Raw genomic sequence first — 24,892 nt, 5'->3', positions numbered from 1 at the left:
TTTTTGAAAGCTGTTTTAAAATACCGCGGGGGTGATAATTTTGCGCACAGTCCGGGACTCCTACATAGGTTAAAGTTTTGTGATAATGTGAGACTCAACCCCTTAATGCGCAATGCTAAAAGTGGATTATTTTGAAATCACTTACGATCAGGGCTATACTTTATACAATATTCTGTTCATTATTGTCCTTTTTGCTCATTTAACGTAGTCGGAAAGTGATCTTAAAACTTACTAATAAGAAAGTTCAGTGGATTAAAAAAAAAAATCTAATGCACTATCAAAAAAATTAAAAGTTTATAAAAAAATAAATATGTAACAACTTTTTTTTTTCATTATTTTTTGTTTTTTCTACCGACCGGAATAAAAGCTACACAAATTTGATTAAGAAGCCTGTTTGGCTTTGAAACTAGAATAACCACAATGTGAGGGCATCAGATATAAAATAAAAGGTTAGTTGTTTTAATTGGTTGATTGGCTTCCCGGAAATCTATCACAACACCCAATTTTTGTCTAATTAAAAAAAAAAATGTGAAGTCATATAGAGCAGTTAATTTTTTTCATGCATTTGAGATAAATTTTGCGATACAATTAAAAGTTTCAATTTTTACCACGTGTAAGAAAACATTTTTTACATCCAATTTTCCATAGCACTGAAATTCTTCATTGTTATGAAGTTGTCGCGTTTGCTCGATGGCTTGACAAGATCAGATCAGACAAGAAGTAAAATTGACCGCCGCGCGTTCGCGTTCGTCGTCTTCAATTCTCGAATATATTGTTTTCATTTGTTTATTGTTAAACTGATTTTATCACAATTAGTTTTTTGATCCGTATATAATTGCTATTGTTTATCAACATAAAATAAAAAAAAATGAAATTATTTTTTGTTCTAAAAATAATATATCACATTAACAAATGCACGGTGGTTAGTCTTGAAATGAAAGAAAATTATCAATTCTCTTGAAAAAGAAACAGTTATTGATGTTTAATCTAAGCAACAGTTGCAGGCATGTATTTTTTTAATTTTTATTATGCTTAATTAATATTCACTAAAAACTTGCGCTTTAAAGGTTAAACAACCGCAGTCTAGTCTGCCAAGAATGTTGACAGTCCGGAAGTAAATACCGTTTAAAAAAAAAATAAATTATAGGCTCGTTAATAATATCGAGCAGAATTCATTATTTTCGGTAAGGCAATCGGCATACCGACGTTTTCATTCTACGGAGACAGGAGTGATAAGAGTGCTGTCTGACATTATAACGGCGGTAGACTCTGCTAATCTGGTGTTGTTGGCTCTTTTGAACATGAGTGCTGCATTTGATACTGTAGACCATAACATTTTGCTTGATTGTCTTTAAAAAACTTATGGTATCCGTGATCAGGCACATATGTAGTTCAGTTCATATCTCAATGAAAGAGAATATGCAGTTGTTTTCAAGGGTAATAGCTCATTTAACTTTAAGGTGTCTACTGAAGTACCCCAAGGATCAGTACTCGGACCACTCCTCTATCCTTTGTACACCAAAGATATAGAGAATATTATCAAATAATGTGGATTGTGGTCTCACTGCTATGCAGATGATACGCAGATTTATTTTTATTGTAAACCGAGCGAGAGAAATGTGCTTGTTGATTTGATTAATGGATGCATTGAGAAAATAGGAAACTGGATGGCTGAAAATAGACAAACACTTAATCCATCTAAAACGGAACAACTATGGATGGCTTCAGCCAGACGACATAATTTGATTCAGGATACGGCACTACCCGATGTAAAGAGTACCGCTTTACCCATCGTTAAACTACTGGGCGTCATCCTTAATTCTGACCTTTCTCTTGACGCTCAAATTAGTAGAACGATAAGTTCATGCTTTTACCAGCTGAGACAAATTAAATGCATACGCAAAAATTTGCCAGTTGATGCCGCCCGTCAATTAATAAATGCGTTTGTAGTGTCTAGAGTCGATTATTGTAATGGTATCTACGCAGGTCTACCGATGAATAAAATCACTCGCCTACAGGCTGTATTAAATGCTGCAGCGAGACTTATTTTTGGAATCTCCAAATTTGCATCCTCATTCACCATTGTAATTAGAACACCTGGTCTAGTGCGGCGTAAAAAAATATGAGGACACATTATTATAGTATGTCCTCAATCGCATTTTTTTAAAATGGATTAGTCATATCAATTGGTTGAAGAAAAATTTTATCGTAATGCTGCGTAACGATAGTAAAAAATTGAATGTGTTTATGATCGTGCAACTATTTTATCATGTTTTCGCGTACTCATTTGTGTATTTTTGGGGGTTGTGGTCCGGTGGTAGTATTGTGGACTCACGGACCGAAGGTCCGAGGCTCAAATCCCACTCTACCACAACTCGATTTCCATTTTTCCAGTACAAGTTACTGACGACTTTTAGAAAATGGTCTGAAAATGTTTTATATTTGAGTAAATAATAAAAACTCAAGTGTTTTTCTTTTTCGTAAAAAAAAAAAATTGTTGGCTCGCCAAATGCTCATGAATATAGGGTGAAATCGGCCGTTGTATTATGTGATTGCTGCCAGTCAATCCCAGGATTGAGACCAGAGAAGAAGATTATGTATATTTTGAATTTACAAAGAGCAATTTTAAAAATTTTAAAAAAGCAAAAGTAAATGTTTCTTACTGTTATTTTTAAAAAACCAAAAAATATGGAGTAAATAATTTTAATAATACTCGACTCCCCCGCTTTGATCCAGTGAGGTTGAATTGATTGGACAGTATCAACACGCAGAATTGATTACGGAATGAAAGCCACTAGAACTGTATATTCGACAGAACCTAAGACAGCACCACGGATAGTAAATGGACAGTTAGTATCATAGCTAAGAAAATGAGTTACACAGAAATATGAATTAAGGAAATAATTTAGGTATACGTCTTTCTCACACAAATGCTTGCATTTGCGTCGTGATTTGTCAATTTCTTAATTGTTGAAGGCGACGCAAGGATTTACTAAATCCGAGATGCAGCTAGTATGGTTTCACGATTCTATTCATAAAATGACAATTATTACAGAACTGTCATGATTTCATTAAATTTTATTTAACAATGTTATTATTTTATGAATGTTATTAGCATTGAATGTCTTAATTTACTCACCTCCTGAATATTGATTTTCCAATAGCGAAACAAAGGAGTTCTCCCTGTCCTCATTGCAAGTTGTTGCGCTTCACGAAGAAAATATAAATAGTAAGAAAAAGTCAAAGAAAACATTTTTCCTTGAAGCATAAATAATGAATAGTAAACAGAACTGTAAAGAACAAAGGAACAAGAGTTATAAAAGTAAAGTCTTGGAGTATTGCGTTGTAATTAAAAAATATCCAATTGGATTGTTTGACCGTTAAAAATTAAAAATATTCTGTAAGAAATTTATTAAAAAAATATCGTTATTCAAAGATGTAAGTTTTTTGTTACTACTACTACCATCACACCATTTACCGCAGGGGTAAGCAGAGAGAATGGACCGCCACACACGTCTGTCCTAGTTCCTAGTATACATTTCTAGTTTCTTCCACATTGATACATCTTGTCATATATGCCCTCAGCTTCTGCCTGCTTTTAACATGACCAGACTTAATATTTTAATTAATCTTTTTAACTAATCATGTCACGTCTTTCTTGGTCGTCTTCGTCTGACGCGACTATAAATTTACGATAAAATACTGCAAAATATATGCCGTATTCTATTTTTATCAACTATTACTCTGTTAATAAAGACAGTATGTCATGTCAGTTGAAATATGACTGAACATGTCTTATTTCGACGTCTTTGTTTGATCCTTTCATCATACTTATAATTAACTTATTAACATTTACAAGTATTAATTTATTTAATATTATACACGTCAATAGGGCTTTTAAATGACAGGTACAAAAATTATATATATGGGTACTTAATTTGTTAATATTCTTTAAAGTATAGAATTTCATTTCACTTTATAGATATACATAAATAACAGTCCACACTAGGTATTATTTAAGTGTTGGCAAGCAAAATATAAAAAATAAAACTAATTTTAGTAAGCTGCTTGTTGTATGCTGATGATGCAGTTCTGTTAGCAAGCAGCAATGAGGATTTACAACAAATAGTCTCTAGAATGTGTGATGTTTGCCTGAAGAGCGAATTGGTGATGAATGAAAGTATGTCAAAAGTGATGGTATTTTAAAGGGGAAGTGAGGTTACTGACTGCATAATAAATGTAAACAATGAATGTATTTAACAAGAAGAAAGATCTTTGGATCTGGAAGGCATGTTTTCAAGAGATGGAAGAGTAGAAATAGATATTGAAAGGAGAGTAAATGCGGGCAGCAAAATGAACGGCGCACTAAGCACAGTAATTTCTAATAAAACTATGTCAATCAAAGCTAAACTGGCAGTGCAAAACGGAGTTTTACTCTCAACACTTATGTATGAAAGTAAAACATTGAACTAGCAGAGGAAGGATGAAAGCTTAGTAAATGCGGTTGAAATGCGATCTCTTAGACGAATGTGTAGGAAATCAATGTATAACAGGGTTACGAATGATGAAATCAGGCGAGAGTGTAAATCTGAGTCAAGTATAATTGATATGATTAAGAAAGGGTGTCTGAGATGATTTGGTCATGTAGAACGAATGTACGACGAAATAATGGTAAAACAAGATATATGGCGAAAATGAACGGCAACCTGAGACGAGAACGACCAAAAAAAATCTGGCATGATCAGATAAGGAAATGGCATGATGGTTGTAGTAGTAGTAGTAGTAGTAGATGGAAAAATATGACATGTCAGGGAAGTTTGGAAAAAAAGTCACTTTTCAGCATTTTCTGTAAACATGCTACAGTTAACAAAAATCCTGGAGAAACAAATGTGCAATGCATCTAGTAACACTAAAATTAGGCTTGTTAACCAAAAAAATTCAGAGCCCATAAATCTTTAAAATCAATCTCCTTCAAAATCTGTGAAAAGGACGTATCGTACTTATTTTTTACTGAATTAATTATGAATAGTCGAAATGAGATGATCTTTTATGCAATGTATGATATTTTTTATAAAAATGAATAATCATAAGAAGTATTTTAATATACCAAAGTAAAAAGAAAGCTTTTACGAATCGATCCAATAGCGAAGATGAAAGTATGGCCACGTCTCTCGCTTCGCTGATAACTTTTCTCTAGGAATATGACATTTTGAATGTTGCGACAATAGACAACACAGTGGACCAATCAGATGAGACGGGGTGCAAAGGAAGCACAACGAAATGAAATAATGGTGAAAGAAAGAGAAGAAAGTAAAAATTAAGCAATACAGAACCAACATCCACTGATCATCGGTTAAAAAAAAATAAAGAAACTTTACGAAAAAATATTCAACACTTTGCATAAAAATTCATTATGTATGTTTTTACAAAACATACATACTTGTACGTTCAAATAATTAATTAATTTTAACATATTACAACAGAGATGAAGAACATTTAAGAAAAGGTAATATAGAAGTCTAGGCATCTACAGGGCTTATGACCTGTCAATGGCTGGTTTAAGTGGCCACTTTACACACTGTTTAACATTCACCATTTGGCCTATATTTAAACATCTATATTCCTTCAATTCTTTCATCTGTTGATGTTTGTGAAGTTAAAATGCTGAAACCTTTATTTATGCAGGTGAGATTCATCAGATTTCACCTTTAGAAAAATAGAAATTGAAAAAATAACATTTTCAGGAGTTGCCTAGTATGTAGGTGAAATAATTCAATTAGATGAATCTCACCTGCATAAATAAAGGTTTCAGCTCTTTAACTTCACAAACATCAACAGATGAAAAAATTGAAGGAATATAGATGTTCAAATATAGGCAAAATGGTGAATGTTACACAGTGTGTAAAGTGGCCACTTAAACCAGCCATTGACAGGTCATAAGCCCTGTAGATGCCTAGACCTTTTATTAAATGTTTTTCATCTCTGTTGTAATATGTTAATATATACAGCTCCCCAGGGAGTTGAATCCAGTCCTTGTCTACAAAAATTTGGACAAACTCAAAATATTGTTAATTAATTAATACATGAATAGTTGTTTTGTTTGCTAGAAGCGCTGTGCGCAGTTGGTTAGACGGCTCACTGTAAAACTGGGGTCGCGGGTTCGATTTCCGCCAGTTCTAAGAAATATTTTTTTCTCAATTGGTCTGTATGCTGTGGTGTATTTTTCCTAACTTCCTTCTAAACCCTCTTTTTCCTACTTGCTGACAAGCCTCTAAAATGGAGGTTTGGCGGGTTATCATTAAAAAAATAATTAAAGGGCTTGTGGTTGAAAAATTATTGTGATATGCAAATTTATTATTATAATAAATATTATACATATGTGTATAAATTAATAAAAGACAAGAAAATTAATAAATAACTTACGAAATATTTACATTCTCACTCTATAAAGCTAACGACAAATCAATTATAAAGTTTAAAAAATATTTTTAATCAAACACATTAACGTTATTATATAAATAAGAGACATGTGATACTTTAATTCACAAATTTGGAATATCCAATGATCGGTTTTATCGCTTTCGCGACATCTTCGAGTCTGGTAAATTTATTAAGGAGTTCAATGTATTAATACAAAACAGGGGTAAAGATAGAGAATTCAAAATTATACGAAAGTAAATTAAATAAAAGTATTTTTAACTTGAGGTTCATTAACATTTTTTTCCCGGTTAACTAATGAGTAGAACTCCATAGTAAAGATACCAGTCTCGAAGATGTCGCAAAAGCGATGAAACCGGTCACTGAATATTCTAAATTGGTGGATCAAAGTATCACTTGTCTTTGATTTCTATCATAACTAACAATGAACTTCCATCAAGAATTTTCACCTACAAACTTAAATGTTACACATTAATATTTTACAATTTTAAACCATATTTACGAAAGCCGTAAACCAAATTTTAAAAACCGTTTTCTTTTTTAGTAATCAAAGGATTTGTAGGTAGAGCATAAATTATTAGTACCTTACATTAAAAGAAAAATTCTTTTTCGGGTTGGTCTGTTGCTGTTAAACGCCTAACAAATAATGCTTCCGTATTCACGGAGTGAAATATTCTGGGACATTTTCCAATTATGAAGTTTTACTGCACAGTAAGGAATATTAACATCTACTGTGCAATGTGCATTCATTAACATTGTTCGATGAAATATGCATACTTTATTCAAAAACAAGATTCAATTCTTATTTATGGGTGATTTTTACAAACAAAAAAAGAAACGTTTGCGTTCTTACAAAAAAGAGAAATGCCGTTAAAGAATGTTTATGTATTTTTAAAAACACCTACCCACACATGCGTTTAAATATAATGAGTTTAGAATTTTAAAAAAATATAAACCACAAATGAAATACTTACGGTCTTAGGGTCAAACTTCATGTTTCAGTTTGTACCATTTTTGACCAGTTGTCACTGAGAATTACATTTCAACAGAACTAAAAGCAAACCTTAGACCTTTGTAAATCTTAAGTTCAGATTATAATTAAAGACAAAAATCACAAAAAATTCTTAACGAAAATATTTTTAAAAAAATTGCTCTACGTAGAAACGGTATAACTTTTTTTTTGTAAAACACAGTTTTTATTAATAAACCAACAATATGTTCATATACCGCTGATTTTATCGAATATAATGGTTTGGGAAGGTAAGAAGAAATTGCTTTAAGGCAACCTTATGCATATGTATGTAAAAAGTACATGTATGTAAAAAGTACATGTATGTAAAAAGTATATGTATATAAAGTGTTTAAATAAAATAAATAAATATTTGGGTGACAAGTAAATGCTGTTGAATAAAATTTCTAAACTGTGCAATTCTCTTTATAACAGGTTATCTTAGCAAGGAAGCCTCTAAACTCTCAAAGCCCTCTGGCTTAAAAAATATGTGCTTGGCAGTGGTGGGCCATTTTAGATCCAGTTTGAAAAGTCGCTTTGAGGCATTTTTTGTTTGTTTTTCGAAATTATTTTACCATTAAATTTTTTTCTGAAAAAGACACGTGATAAAATTTTGTGTACGATTTCTGATGATTTTGTTAAGAAAAATGTCGTACGAAAATTACTTTTCACATAATTGATTATTTTCAATACTGCTGGGTGTAATCGGATCCATCTCCAGTGGGAATAAGATTAATGATATGCACATTTTTTTATCGAAAGCATTGCGATTCCTTTTTTTTGAAAATACCAACTTATCAAACGGTCATTTTATTGATATTTTCAAGCGTAAGCTTTAAAAAAAACCGCAAGTTCCGGGAGGGGGATACCAAAAATAACCCTAGTTAAACTGCTATAAATACAACTTAAAAAAAAAAAATATATCACATTTATCATTACGATTGCCGTGTAAGTGTTTAAAAAATTGTTTCATAATATCCCGAATTTCTGGTGAATTCATGCATTTTTCATAAAATACTGTTGCGAAAGGATGTTATGTGGCATCGCGCTCCTCTCGCTGCTACACGTCGAATAACAGTGATCTCAATTCACGCAATCCGTTAGGAAGGTACATCGGGAAGTTATGGGGGGGGGGAGGAGAATACATCTATAATATAACGCAAACAATTCGGATTTTTGTGGTTGTTGCTAGAAATAAGCGATCAAATAGCAAGAAGCATACGTGTGAACTGACAAACGTATAAAATATTATCAAAGTAGAGAGCGAATGAATTCTATTGTTTGCTGCATTTCAAAATATTCCCAACATTATGAAGTAGGATTACGTTTAAAATGAAATCAATATGTTATTTAACAAAGAAGTTGTTAGAAAAAATATACTACCCATTTTACCCTAAATAAGGCCCGGAAGAGTTAAAATAAAAAAGTAAATTTTTAAATAATAATATACCTTCATCAAGAAAATTTCATCAACTCGATTGAATGTTTCAAATATTTATTTTAATTCAATTTTTTATTTACTAAATTTCATGAAACCATAATATATATTTGGGATCTTTAAATTATTGAAATTTAAAAAATCAATGACATTAATTTTGTATTCACGTTACAGGCATCAAATAATTTAGATATATGCTTTAGATAAATCACTCAAGAACCGCGGATATAACTTATCTTCCAGGCGTCGTTTGTTATTCAATGCCTCGTGATCGCATCAAATTTCCACAGAGCTTTTCTGCCTTGTCCCAGAGGAGCGTCGCGGCGCCGTAAAAGCTCCCCGAATGGCCAGTGTCGAGACGCCTAATGAAAATATATTGTCTCAGCAGCGTTGCCGTTATTCTGTTACATTTTTCGCGATTAATTACCCTGCTGGAACTCGAGACTGCTATGCAAGAGGTAGTAAAACCAACCCCCCTTTTCTGCGGGGGGTATACAGTGATTCGAGCCTGATTTAAATTCTCATTTCTTAGGGCTTTCTTTTTAAGCTCGGTACTAAATAAACAAAGGTTTATAAGGATGATTAAGTGATCGCTTAAAGGTTTTATAAATACAAAACAGGTTGTCAATTCTGATATATATTTATTTTTGGGTTCATTCATTATTTAAGTAGTTAGTAGAACAATAAAAAATTATTGATTATTATTATAAACTATTATAAAAATGATTTTTTTATATTTATAATTTAGATGAACGACTAGATGAAATTGAACATATTAAATACTAAGTACTAACAATAGATAGACATTTAACATGGAAAATGCATATCAGCAATTTAATTAGCAAAGTGGCGAAATAATCGAGTCTTTTTTTAAAAATAAAAAAATTTGTTCCAAAAATGAATGAAATTCTAATGTATGAAGCCTATGTCAAAACTCAAATATGTTATATGTAACAACTATGAGGAACAGGATATCAAAATGACATAGACAGACTACAAAGACAGCAAAATAAAATATTAAAGTTTTGACCTTCTCTATTTAACAGCAACTAGAGAACTTTTTAAACAAACTCGGCAATTAAATATAACGGAACTCTGCCAACTAGAATCATAAAAATCTATCTAAAAATAAGTCGATGATTGACATCATCGACTTATTTTTTTTTGTGGTTTTATTTATTTTATTATAAAAAAATAACTACTTATTTATAATAAAAAACATGAAAAAATTTGGTAGGATATCGTAGTAGTTAAAGGTATATTCGCATAAATATGATGGATGGACTCTAGATAAGATTACATTAATTTCGTTTCTTTATTTTCAAACATAGGTGTTTTATAAACACGAACTCTTGGCTTATTGTGGTGCAAAAATGAGTTAACTATGCATAATATTTAATTGTTATTAATAATTCATTATAAGCGTCATCTGACCTTTGTTTTTTAAACACATTTTTTACCCTGGCGCAAATAAAAATATACAGCATTAGACTTTTTTTTAAGTAATAAAAATATCCTAACAAATTCATGGATATATACCAAAAAAAAATATCATAAAGTGATTTATTTTATGTACATGTATATAAAACATAAAATAATATACATTTGCGTATTTATTTTTGTATTGCAAGTATATAAAAATTCAATAAGCTTTTGGTACAAGAAATGTTCGTAGCTATGCCGAAGAAAAGTTTTTGATTCAAAGTAACTCATTAATGCGAAATAATTTAAATTATGAAAACCTTATCTAAAAATTGGTTTTCCCTTAATTTCGTCAAAGCCGCAGAATTGTGGGCCGCAAACAATTTGTATACAAAACGATAAAATTTATCTAAGGCGGTAACAAAGAAACAAGAAACAGGGTCACAGGAGACGAGAGAGGTGAACGAAGAGGCTCCGTAATGTTTATAATTAAAAATGATTTAAGATCTCCCACGCCAAGTTTCCCAGGGTCCGCTAAGTGAATGCAGAACCGGGGGGGGGAGATTAATTGACGACATTACAAGCAGTCTTGTTTTACCCTAAGATTTCCGCCCCCGTCCCTTAGAACAAGAAGAGGACCAGCATTAATTTATGCCATTAGACCTCTTATCACCCGCTTTGGAGATTGCGAAGGTAGTAAGGGGTATGAGCGCTAACGCAGTATTTTCATTATTTATCGTTCATTAATTCATGCTTGGGTTAATAGGAGGCGACAAAACTTATATTTCTTACACTTAATTATACTAAGATTATATATGTTATCTGTTTGTGTTCATTGTTTTGGTTGATTCGAGGATAAAAGTAATGATTTTCAAACCAGTGCATGTAGGTAATTGGCATATTTAATCAATAATTAGTATGATAATGTACCGTAACTCTTTGTGACACACGAAAACGTATAAAACTCACTAGATAAGAGCAATCTTAAGGGTCTTCAAATAGGGACTCCCGGACTTTAACAGTTGCTAGTGTCCATGTTGTTGAAGCGACATCTGTCAAATTGGCTGTCATTTATTCAGTATATTTTTCATAATCACTATAGACGGAAATAGCTCATCTCATCTAAATCCACTGGTTCAGTAATCAATTAACCAACACCCGTATGTCGACGAAACGCAAGATCTGCCGAAAACATCGCCGCTGTCCGTGAGAGTGTGCAGAAGAATCCGAGGCAGTTGATTTCGCGGCGCTCACAAGAACTCGGTTTTTCGCAGACCACAACTTGACAAATTTTGCATCGTGACTTGGGTCTGCACCCCCACAAAATTTAACCTGCCTAGGAACTGAAGGTAAATGACCATAGACACTGATAGGCGTTCGCTGAATGGGCTCTGAACAGTTGAAAACTGATCCTAATTTTCACCGAAAAATCATCTTCAGCAATAAGGCCCATTTCAGGATAAATGAGTACGTCAACAAACAAGATTGTCAAATTTGGGACTATTGTCCCAAATTTGACAATTGGTATTCCAATTCACATGAAATCCAAGAGCGTCCAATGCATCCCGAAAAAGTCTCTGTTTGGTGTGGATTTTAAGCTGGCCGCGTCAACGGTCCACATTTCTTTGAGAACGACGTTGGCCAGGCCATCATCGTCAACGGCGAGCGCTATAAGTTGATAATTACTAACTTCTTTTGGCCTAAATTGGATGATATGAACACCAACAACATGTAATTTCAATGAGGTGGCGCTACGTGCCATACAGCTCACGCTCATTGGGAATTTCGCAAGAGTGATTTGAGAGCATGGCCATCTCATGTGAAGCATTGTAAACTGGCCACCGAGATCGTGCGATTTGATGTCGCAGATCTACGCAAATAAACCACAAACCATAGCGACCCTCAAAGCCAACATAACTCATGCCATTGGTCAAATTCAGCCTGATTTAAGAGCCAGAGTCATGGAAAATTAGGCATTTCGGATGCGCGCCACCCAGAAAAGCCACAGTGAATATTTGAACGATGTTATATTCCATACATAATGGCATTGATAGATTTTTCAAACATGTAAAAAATTTCGATGATATCTCGCACACACTTTATTTTATTTCAATTAAAAGATAGGAAGCGTTCAATGAAAGAACCTTTATATTACATCATTTGAATACAAATAAAAAGTCACTTTTAGTAATCGTGCATATGTATTTATGAAAAATTCAAATTATTACACACGTGAACCTAATTAATACTGTGCATCATACATTTACATAACAAACTTCCGTTATAGGTTCAATTTTTTGATGAGTCGCAGAAGTAAGTAGCATTACACCCGGAAAAGGCATTTTGCCTTGTAAATAAAAACAATGAATAGGACTCACCATGGATCTCTCGGATCAGGGAGCGATCTCCTGACGCTGATCAGATCGCTGGCATACTGGTTGAAGGCGTTCTTCTGCCACCCATCAGACACGATCTTCTTGATGTCCTCAGTAAGATTGGTAGGAAGAACAACCGCCTTTCCCATTTCTCCAGGGGCGTTGACGTTAAGGCCACTTTCACCCATCGGGAAGGCGAGAACTGCCTCCGAGACTGGAAGAAAAACCAAACATTTGAATAACTACGCTATAGTGAATCATTAGCCAGTTGGGATCATCATTTTCAAAAAATAATTTGATGATATTAACCTTTATATAAATAGCTGTTAAATTTACCAGTACCACATACATATTCGTAAAATAGGGGTAGTGTTTTGTGTATTCTCTGTGTAAAGTTAATCATGATTGGAATCAAGTAAATAACAAACGTCAGAGCTAAACTGAATTTCATACAAAACAATAGAAATTCATTACTGAACTTGTATTCCACCGGGATTCAGAGTGATGTATGTGTATGCGGAGAATCAAAAAGTCCTTGACCATTAAATCTCCCTTCCCGGTGATGTGTACCTATAGTCCTTAAAATATAGCATGATTGAAATGACAGTTGTCAGAAAAACCGACGACATAACTTTGTAGTAACGTCTAAGGAGTGATTTATATTGATACACGAAAAATCATTCGTATTTGATATGTTAATCATTTTTTTTAATACAATGCTTGACGTATAAATCAACATAAATATATAAAATCAGCTTTTAAACTAAAATAAACCTAATTATTAACGACGTTCTTACAAGGTTACATCATTTTGCAAAAACGTTAGAGATGGACAAATTGATAAACGTAATTTGACCGAATAAAAAAATAAATTGTTTGATAATGTTCACGAAAAAAGTATAAATGTCTTATTTTTGGTGAATTATTGTATTCAACACTAAAATAGGCTTGTTTTTGCGTTTATATAAATTTTTGGAAACAAAGTTTCATGATTGCATGAACAAACTGATAAAATCGATTTGATCGGTACATGATCAGTGATCAGTAATTCCATTACTGTTGACACGAGTTTGACAGCTGTCATTTAAATCAAGCTAAACTTTAAGGACTATAGTACACATTGCATCTAATAACTTTAATATCTCTCTAAATATAACAAGTTATGGATTAAGATTTTTGGTATTCTTTCGTTTTACACTTACGTATCGGTAAAAATATTTTTTATATTAAATAACTAAAATTATTGGGAACAAAAATGCGTTTTATCAAAAATTGGAGATCATCAATACAACAGAAAGTTTACCAATGTGTCACATGTTGCGTTCGTAGTACAAGAGTAATTCTAATATATAATTGTCTCGCACATTCTTTACGTCTTACTCTCGATAATGCGGGTATATTTGGGAGCGTGAAAGATAATTTCTTATGCGTCACACGTTCGTAAGCTGCGTTAGTAGCTTCCCAGCTTTTGTAGGGGCGGTTCTTTTGCGCGCATCGAGAGCATGAATTAATGTTTTTTTTCATGTTTTTAGCAATTAGACTAAAATATAATCCCTTTTGACTTCAACTATGATTAATTATAGAAGAATATTAGACTTTAGGTTAAACTGAAGACAGTAAATATTCATTCAATTATCTACATTGTTTTAAATCACACAATAATTATAAAATTGTATTTTGTACATGCATTAGTAAGACTTAAATTAAAATAAATATATTTTTTAAAGGAATAGATCTATGGATTTAATTCATATATTATAATATGGAATACTGTTGAAGGATTTTCAACACAACATTAATATCATATTATATTCATTGCTTTATTTTTTTTTTCCGAAAGTGTGTTTATTCTAACCGAATACGGTAGTGTTGTAGAATCACGGATTAAAGGTCCGAGATACGGATCGTACTCTACCATATCTCGATTCCTATTTTCCAGTATGAGTTATTTGCGGTTTTTAGGGAATAGTCTGAAAATTAAAATATTATGAAATATTCTGAAAATTGAAAGAACCCAAATATTTCGTAGTTAAAAAAAACCCCAAAAAAGGGGTAATAATGAAATATTTTATAGCTAGAAATAACACATTCTCACTCATATTGAATTTTAACTATAACTGGTTAAGGAATAAACCTGAAGCCTGGCGTGATATTCAAATACGTAGTTTACTTAACCGCGAGGTGAAAATATGGGAACAAGAAGAAGTATGTGTATAAGTATACAGTTGTGTCTAGGCGAAGAAGAATACTTTTTTTTTTTGAAATAGAACCGGAAACTTCGATAAGCGTTTTTGACTTGGTGACTACTCTTAGGTAAAAATCCTGGAAAACAAAATTGAGTAGAAATAATAAGTCCGTCTCTCAGTTGGCGCATTTGTGAACCATGCTTTAGGTAGCAGGTTCGGTTTGAGGCAGGGGGGAGTGAAAAATTGGTTTTAAAGGTGTTTCAACACTGCAATTAAATGAATTTATGATCACCTTTCTTTTCATACAATAATATTGATTCAGATCCACCACTACTAGGGGCGGACAGGAAAATAATGAAAATAATCTAGGTTGAAAAAGCTGTGCCATCTATTCTGCTCTCACAGACACATTCTGGATATTGGCTCTCTCAGAAATGTGTACTTTGTTCTGTTTCAATCCACAGCAACCTATGATATAGTTAGCTGGGGGAGTTGAACGGCATCCATTTTAAAGCCTCTCATAATTTCACAGAAATTATCATGGAGAATTATATTCCGGCGCCCTCTAACATACCCGTCAGAACAATTGTTCCAATACACGAAGGTGCCGGATATGAGACAACTGTGCCTAAAAGAAGCACTTACACATTTCTGGTTGAACAAAAAAAGGAGAGATTTTAGCAAAATATTCATACGAAGTTTTTCGTAATAACGTCATACCCAAAATCCGTACGAATTTTGCGCAGAGATCTCTCTCTTTTATGAGAGAGTTCAATATTTTGGAAGAGCTCTCAACGACAAATCTATTTTTAAGAGAGGAGTTACAGACTGGATTTTCCTTAGTGGGAGGGATTGGAGTGGGAAACTCCATAATGATTTTCTAAACGTTTGAGTTTACTATTTATTAAAATGATGTGCCAAATATTTTATTAATTATCATTATTATAATTGTTGTCTTTCTGATCCTTACTAATATTTTTGATGTTATACTTATTTGTCTTTGTCAACTAATTGCTCGTCCCAACTCAACACGCGACTTTTAGTCCCTTGGAGTTGGTACTTATGTTTCAAATAATGTGTAATAAACTGCCTTTACGTAAACAAATAAAATAAATAAATCAATCAAAATTAATTTAATAATCATGCAGAAAATAAATTAACAAATCATTTATTAAAAAGTTTATTTAGGAAGGATAAAGTAAAGTTGAAGAGGTACCGACATAATACGGACACGTGCACAGTCAGCCGAAATATCTGTCTAACACGTGGCGTGGGTGAGAGTGTAGAGAGTAAAGATAATACATATAAAGGTGATGAAGACACGTAACAATTTTATTCCTGCTTTGTTCTGGAAACCAGACGAAATTTTCCAAGGGCTGCGGAGAGATGGGATGTATGATCAAACAAAATTGAAAACCTCATTTTCGCTTCGCCAAAGAAACTCATATGAAGTAAAATAAAAGTACAAGAAAGTAAAATTGATTAGAGAAATTGGGAGAAAAAATGTAATTACTTAAAGTATCATCTATTTGAAAAATAAATTAAACATTTTTTTGTAAATCTAATTGTTTTTGGGATGACAAAATTAAATTTAAAAGGATTCAGAAAATTTTGGCGCCCATCAAAAAATCAAATATTTTGATTATAATAACAGGTATCTTATATTCGACTACCCTATTTGATTATCTTATTATCAACGACCAAATCAAGAAATGAGTTTTGTGTTGGTTTGGACGAAGTAAATGGGCAGCGAAAGAACGCCTAAAAAGATGTACGGTTCGAATGTTACGGATGCGGAAATCGAGAAAGACATGGCACCATTAAATCCAAAAAATACTTGACGATGGACACATCAAATATTGGAATATTCGGTGAGCGTGACTGAAAAGATGCATGAATATAGAGGAAGCGAGGCATGTTTGCAAACATATTGTAATATGGTGTTGTATCCTCTCTGCCTGCTCCTACGGCGAAAGAGCGTGATGATTGGATTGTTTGGTTTTAAAACGCTTTCTATTTTACCCCACACAGAAGTTTAATATTAACTATTATTAAACTTAGTTTGGTAAATAATCCCTTTACGCGTGGTGATGTAACATCGTGTTACCACTAGTAAAAGACGGAATATTCTAAAGTTCAGACATTTGAAAAACAATAAAAAATATGGAGGCCTACTGTTTAATAATTCCTTTTTCCATAATTAATGCAAACAAACTTATAATTTAGCCCTGTTATAGCAAAATAAATTAAAAACCACAAATACGCCGCTCATGTTACGCGCGTAGGTCCCCAATCATTGTCATCAACTGACTGAAGACTAAATCTGTTCTAGACGACACCCACCGCAAAACATCGTCTCTGTCTTCCTTGTTATGATTTTTATCTTCGTGCTCTCTCTTGTATAAGGTATCTGTATAAATGTGTTGCTGAATTAGCGGACATTCATTCGTCGCGTAGCAAGGATAAATATTTGTTGCATTAACATTTAGCATAGTTATACAAATTGTAGTTTCTAAATCGGGTGTGAAAATGTCCATTTGAAGATTACAAAAAATACGAATTCTTTATTTAAAAAAATAAGAAAAATATATCAAGTCTTGTGTTCTGTGTCGACTTGTTTGACAGCACAGCCACACAAGAGTTAATAAGAACATGACAAGTTTTCGGTATTCAGAATTACCCATCGTAAGATATAAAAATTAAAATAACAATATAATTGAAATAATGCTCAAGGAATCATCAAAAGTGATCTACAACATTATTTCTCTACCCCCGCTTGGAGGCGCATTGGTCACTGCATTGGTACTCGAATCGCAGCAAATCGGTATCAATTTGATGACATGCTTGGTAAGGTGATCAGGCGCACGCTTCTAGGGTGCCAGAAATATTACAGTGTATTACTTATATTTTACATCTTTCATGCCAGGAATCCAGGACTTGAAACACGGTACTTAATTTTACTCAATTCTCTTTAAATGGATTTTTACCTGAAAGTAGCCATCGACTCGAAAACAATTGTCCAGGATTTTGGTTCTATTTCACTCCGTGGTGTAGTGGTCAAGATGCTCGACTCACGCATGGAAGGTTCCGGGTTCGATTCCCGGTGAGAACACAAAAAGTAAAATGTGATTTTTCTCAAGCCTGGGTGCTCTGTGATGTAATTCACCACTGTAATTAGGCCTCCTGGCCTGTTGTGGTGCAAAAAAAAATGAAAAAAAAAAAAACTGTATTTTTCATTTGCTCGTATATGGAGAAAAACAACCTATCTACTTAGGCACCGTTATTTAAATTTTATAGCACAAAGTTATTCCAGATCATTCAAAATTCAATCTTTGGATAAATGTATTAGGTATTTACATAAGTTGTGTCCGTTTTTTTACAAACAATAGGAAACAAAAAATAATTTTGAACAAATTAATCAATGATGTATTTTCATTCATTATTTCACAACAAATTAGTCAATAACTCATAGCGTCTTCACCGCACATTGCGCATATTTCGCAAGAAACTTTGGCAGCTTTAAATAAACGTAAACAAAAGGAGGTATTGAAAATATTTACTTTTGTCTACTATCGTGCATTCATGGAGACTGGACCGCTGTGAACGTGCAAACCACGAGCCCACTGCGTGATAAAGCACGATTAGCCCATTTCGAACCACGGCAAAAATCTACGTGGCATGATAAAATACGGTGGATAGTTTTTTATTGTTTTATATTTATTTATTTATGTAATGCCTGGCAAACGCAATAACCGGTACACCGTGGAACCTTTTAATCTCCAGTCAATTTTCTTAGGCAAGATTTTCACCTGAGAGTAATCGCTAAATTTAAATAATGTTTTTGATAAAATTATCATAAAAATCTATTTTGTTAAGTTTCACTATATTATTTGAATCGGGTTGTGGTCCCGTGGCTAGCGTTGCGGACTCAAAGATCAGAGATCCGAGGTTCGAACCCCACTCTACCCCAACCTGATTCCTATTTTCTAATAGTGAGTTATTTACAACTCGTTGAAAATGTTCATCAATATTGAAATACTTGGGTAAAATATAAAAACGCTGATATATAAACGCAGGCGTTTTCATGTATATTTTATTATTAAAATCATTTACTACGGAATATTATAAAAAAAAACTTTAAACATTTTCAAATTTAAATAGTTACAAACAAATCTAATAAATATCAATTCACTATAATTTTACCGCGCCGTGCCGTTTAGATTAAGATTATAATATTTTATGTGAAATAGGCTATTCTCCTTCGGATATCACAGGGCTGGTTTGTTTATTTGGAAATACTTGTAATAATGAACATACTTTAGACATTCCATTTTAAAGGCTTGTAATCAAATAAAATAGCATGTGCAACGTAAAAGCAAACATAATATACTATATAAGAGAATATATTCTTTCGAATGACTTTTACCATTTTGTTTTAGAGTGCTCATTTTAAAATTTGGATAAAAATGGACAGAACGTACGCAAATACCCAATACTTTTTTCAGTATCTTAAAATTGAATGAACTCTTATGGATTATTAAATTTATTTAACATTTTTTTTATTTTTTTTTATTCAAACTCTGTTGTAGATAATATCTTTTGAAAGGTTTGTCTTTGAATTTTTGTTTGAATGTTTGAATTTTATTATTATTAATATATATTTATTGATCTTATAATATTTAATTTAAAAGCCTTCTTTACTAAACGCATTATTGAGAATATAATTTTTGATTAAATTTTTGGTCTTAAAAAGGCTTCAGTATTCTTACCGTCCTGCTGCTTGGCTGGTTTCTTCTTGGAGACCACCTTTTCGACGTGTTGGACCACCGTCTCCTTTTTCATGGCTTGATAAACTGGTTGCTGCTGCGGTATCAGTTCATTGGCTCCTGCCCCCAGCCCCGCCCCCGCCGCCCCCCCTCCGGACCCGCTCCCCGCTACCGGTGGCCCTCCCCGCTCCTCCGTGTACAGGAGGAACGCGACTGTGAACCATACGGCCGAGGCCAGAAGAGCGACTTTTATCAGAACGGACCTCCGCCGCAGTAGGAAAGCCATCTTATACCTCTTTGATACTTCTGCGCGCCTGATACTCAGTTTATCAATTCAATAGATTCGATTAATTAAAAACTCTTTGGATATGTGTTATGATGCCCTGGTACGGTGTACATCTATTTCATTTCTAATAAATCAATTTGATATCTTGATATGGTTATTGTCTTTTTAAACTAAAAATTCACTTCATGTCAATTGTAAATAAAATAGATTAGTTGATTAAGGAAAATACAATTTGTGTTTCCTTTCCAACATGGAATTGAATGGAATGATATGGAATTGATATGGTTTATGTTTCGATTTCATATGTTTTTGGATTTACATCGATGGCTCTAGTAATTGGATTCTATTGGAACTATAAACTCAATATTTCTGATCCTAAATCACCTTCGAATCCATAGAAAAAAGGAGCTATAGATTCCATCGACTTTTTTCTTTGCCTTTGCTAAGTTTCGCATGTCGCGAATCTTTAATCGACGTCAATATCTGGCACTTTTAAACGAATCAACTGTTTTCATCTTTTATACGAAGGATATTGTGGAGTTATCCTCATTTTCGTCGACACAGCATTATCTGAAACAAAACAAAAACATGGTTAAAAACTTGTTTTTATACATTGAAAAATGCAGTAAGATTGGGGTAAATGTTTGCAGAAAACATGTACGTACATACGTACATTTTACATAAAAACTTAACATTCATTTTGATTATTTAATTAATTAGATACAAAAATATTTTTTTGTTGAATTGAGTGTATTTCAGCGTTTAAAGTCAAAACACGTGATGTTAGAAATAATCATTCAAGATGAGGTTAGACTTTTTCACCACAGAATCAAAATGACAATACCATATTAAAATAATAATGTGTCTGCATATATATTACAACAGAGATAAAGAACATTTTAGAGAAAATAATATACAAGTATGGGCATTTAATGAGCTAATTTCTTTTCATTGGCTGATTTAAGCAGCTACACTGCGTAACATTCACCAATATGACTATATTTGTTCATCCATATTCCCTCAAATCTTCCATCTGCTGCTCTTTGTAAAAGTAAAGAATTGAAACCTTCATTGATGCGGGAGATATTCATCTAACCGAATTATTTCCCCTACATACTAGGCAACGCTGAATTTAATTTTTTATACATCTTCTTGGACCAGTTGGTTTCATTATCAAAATTTTAAGTTTGTATGCAAAAATTTGGACAGACTCAAACTACGATTCATCAAACTTACTGGTCTTTTAGAAAAAATGTATAAAAATGAAAAAAAATATTTCAGGCTTCGCTTTGTGAGTGAAACGTTTAATTCAGTCAAATGAATCTCACCCGCGTCAATAAAGGTTTCAGCTCTTTGATATCACGAAAATCCACTGATTGAAGCGTTGAAAAGATATGGATGTTCAAATATAGATAAAATTATATATGTTACATAAAATGGTACATATGGTATATAAAATGGATACTTAAACCAGCCATGTCAGGCCAGAAATTATGTAAATAAATAACTAGGCCTTCATATTTCCTTCTGAAAAAATATTTTTAATCATTACTTCAATATGTTCGGAATAAAAATATACAAATAAATACCTTTGATAAAATTTTTTTTTGAAAAAGTTCAGTGCTACAGGAAATTGCATATAAACAATGTTTTCTTACACGCGGTAAAAATTAGAGCGTCTAGATGTACCTACGGTAAAGTTTATCGAAAATGTATGAAAATATTAATAACAATTATTTTGAAAAATGCAAAAAAACCACTGAACTTTCTCATTAAAAACAAGAACAAAATAAATTTTGTAAGTTAATTATTAGTATAAACGTTAAGTTAATATAAAATACAAAACTGAAACCAAAATTAGTCAATACATTTTCGTCATCAATATTTAAGTTTTCTAAAGCAAAATTGCCATCCAATAAATAATTAATACAAACATTTTTTTTTTTTAAAATTTCTTTTAATTTGTATTACATTTTTGCTTTCTTTCATTCTTTATATTTTCTGACATCTCATCGTCAAATGTTTTTGTTTTGTTCTTAAGTGGCAGCCTTATTCTATGCTCATTTTAAATTACTTAGTTGTTTGCATTTCTATTAAATGATATTTAGCTTAAAAAATACTTCGACATAAAATTACCCAACTTCATTATTAATAAAAAATTGTCACCAATGTGTACAGTCTAGAAAAAATATTTTTTAATTTAGAAATTTCAAGAAATATAATATCGTTTTCGTTTTTTGTTTAGTTTAAATTTCTCTTTGGGTTTATGGCTGAAGGCGGATTCTATTTTTTGTTCAGTAAAATATTCAGCCAATTTTGCCAAAGGGAGCCAAGTTGATTAGCCTAAATCTCACTTAAGTATTAAACAAACGATGCGAGTATTTAAGCACCACATCACGTAGTAGTGATTAAAACGCCCGACGCGACGCCGACGCTCAGAGCGTTAGGGTAGACAAGAGGTTAAAAAAAATAAAAGCTCTACTTGGATAAAATGCAAAGCCAAATGTAAATTATGGAGACTATGCTGCGACACCAATTCAAACGTTCTTGATTAGTATTTAAATTGAATATCTAGATTATTTAAAAAAAAATATTTCTACCATAAGTATCTTAAATTAAATTTTATTAAAATTAATCTTATATATCAATTCAAATAAACTGCTTTAATAACATAAAATGAAAACTAAACTTTGTTCTATTTACAATATTTTTTTTTTGTTGTGACTATTGGTGTTCACATATAATTGGTGAAAGATGTTAGGTGTTATTATTTTTTATTTTATAAATTGTATTTATATTATGATATCTTTTACTGTTTGTGAACTGAAAATAAATAAATAAATAATTTCGTTTTACACAGTTTCGAAATAACAGAGTTCAATTTTTTTTTAAATTGCATTAATTTAACAATTGGACAATTTATTTTATTTTAATTAAGAGTTAGTTCTTTAGATATATTTTTTTCATTAACAGCCATGTTTAGGCTTTAATAAATGGCCAGTTCATTTTAATATAAGGTTATGTTTATAAAACAAATTTCAATAAAGTAAAAATGAAGGACACTGTTCTTGTGTTTCGGATAGTAATGTTGAGAAGTAAATAGTTTAATCCTTATTAATGATATTCAAAACAACAAAACAACTACCTTTTGCAAAGCTTGTAATACAGAATAAACCACAAATGCCCTAGAACAATACCACCAACGTTACCTTACACAGAGAAGTTGTATGTAGCGGCCAGCTTGCCTATTGCAGAAAGGATTTTAATATGAAACATTGCAGTCAGGGTGCACTAAAACTAAAAAGTGCAACTGTGAGTTAGTGCAGCAGAAATGTGCAGCGTTATCTGGAAAATGTAAAACATACGTGACTATAGCGACCTCGCGAACTGAATTAAACGATTTCAAACAAGCACCTTATTCATGATATGCCCGTAAAATACAATTGCACTAATGGACTTGACATGTTTCGATAAAAATCATATTTGAAATGACACATAGGTCCTCGTAATGCGTGTCGAGTATTTTAATGGGTGCTTGATTTAAACCTGTCAAACAACATTATATTTACCTTCCTTTGTTTTATTAAACCAACACGTATTACAAAGTTCATTGTATTTTGTAATTTTATTTACCTGGTATTTGCGTTATTAGCGTACAAATAACTTAAAAATACACAAAATGGAATATACTTTAAATTATCTTTGGACAAATTACTCAATATCATAAGATTTTTTTTTCATATTTTTTTATAGCTTAATTTATTTTGTTTTAATGGTCTTTATAGCGTTTTTAATTTAAAAATAAAAATATATAAAATATAAAAAATAGTGAAACAGCGACTAAAGGATTAAATTTTATATTTATCTTGAAATATTATATGTATGAATTTTGAAATTTAAACTCATTTGTCGACCAATTCTTGATGAAATAACGCTTCAATTAGATAGCAAAATAAATACAGCTTGTATGGCAATCCCTGTCATCTAAAATCATGATGATTGGTATGAGCAGATGTTATATTAAAACATTAAAAAAATATTTTAGAAGCGTTCCAAGATTTAAAGAAAAAACCTAATGGTTGCTTACTTCTTGCAGAGTGCAGAGCTAGCTACCCTCTCCGTTCTCCTATTTTTTCCCCCGCAGAAGTAAGAAACCGTTCGATTTTTTAGTTTTGATATGCTTTAAAATATTTTTTAAAAATACGCCATTGTGTCTTCTTGCTCAAAACAATCATCGTCGGTTCAGATATGATAGGGTTTACCATACAGCTGTATGTTTACCTTGAAGATGCTAGTTAAAAGGTGAAAGCGATAATTGGCCAAGTAAATAAATTTAGTATTCTAATTTATAGCTGATATGAAAATGTAAGACATTACCTTATTTAATAAATTATTCATTTATGACACTATCCTTACATTTATTATTAAAAATGTAACTAACATTAAACTACAAAAATACATATATTTTAGAAACGAGATTTTTAAAACGTTTATAAAGTAGATGAATAATTTCAATGCAATTTAAGTTACACTTCAACAGTAAATAAGAATTTTATAAAAATGTGAAAGTATAGTTGCTTGATGTATTTAATATTTAATGGTCTAGAAGCGAAAATTTGCACGCTTAACATTTAAAACGACACCTGTTCTCGACGCGGATAACATGTAAAACAGGAGTTGAACAAAGGAGAGATTCCGTTGCGAGTATGTATGTAAGACGTGAAACGTGTATGTAGATTGCGAAAGTAAGTTAAGTACTATTCCTAGGTTCCCTTATCAGGGTAGTATATTTTCAGTTCGGTAGGGCGGATGCATGTGTAATAATTCTTGTGTTCAATGTGCGATCGCACGGATCGAATAGCTCATAGTCAAAGGAATCGCTGAATGTACATTTTTACAATGCCCGATTATGATAAGAATAATTTTAACGTTCACAGATATGCTCGCCTGGTATTTGACCTCAATAGTATTG

The 24,892-nt window shown here is 32.2% G+C and overlaps 1 protein-coding gene across 8 annotated transcripts in view; it reads right to left on the bottom strand.

The window, feature by feature from the left end:
- The window catches only part of Pgant9 (polypeptide N-acetylgalactosaminyltransferase 9), a 647,455-nt gene that overhangs the window by 79,635 nt on the left and 542,928 nt on the right, over positions 1 to 24,892 (bottom strand). For all 8 annotated transcript variants that reach the window (XM_088226146.1, XM_088226145.1, XM_088226152.1 and 5 more), the window contains 2 exons: positions 19,638 to 20,490; positions 12,686 to 12,896 (listed from right to left, as the gene is read on the bottom strand). In XM_088226146.1, the coding sequence (XP_088082272.1) occupies positions 12,686 to 12,896; positions 19,638 to 19,920 (494 nt within the window). In that variant the 5' untranslated portion in view covers positions 19,921 to 20,490. The remainder of the gene's footprint in view (positions 1 to 12,685; positions 12,897 to 19,637; positions 20,491 to 24,892) is intronic.

This window comes from Micrasema longulum, unplaced genomic scaffold, assembly GCF_059751315.1.
Source record: "Micrasema longulum isolate JH-2025_06_02 unplaced genomic scaffold, ASM5975131v1 h1tg000411l, whole genome shotgun sequence".
NCBI classification, from domain to species: Eukaryota; Metazoa; Arthropoda; class Insecta; order Trichoptera; family Brachycentridae; genus Micrasema; species Micrasema longulum.
This window is presented reverse-complemented; position numbering and strand designations above follow the sequence as displayed.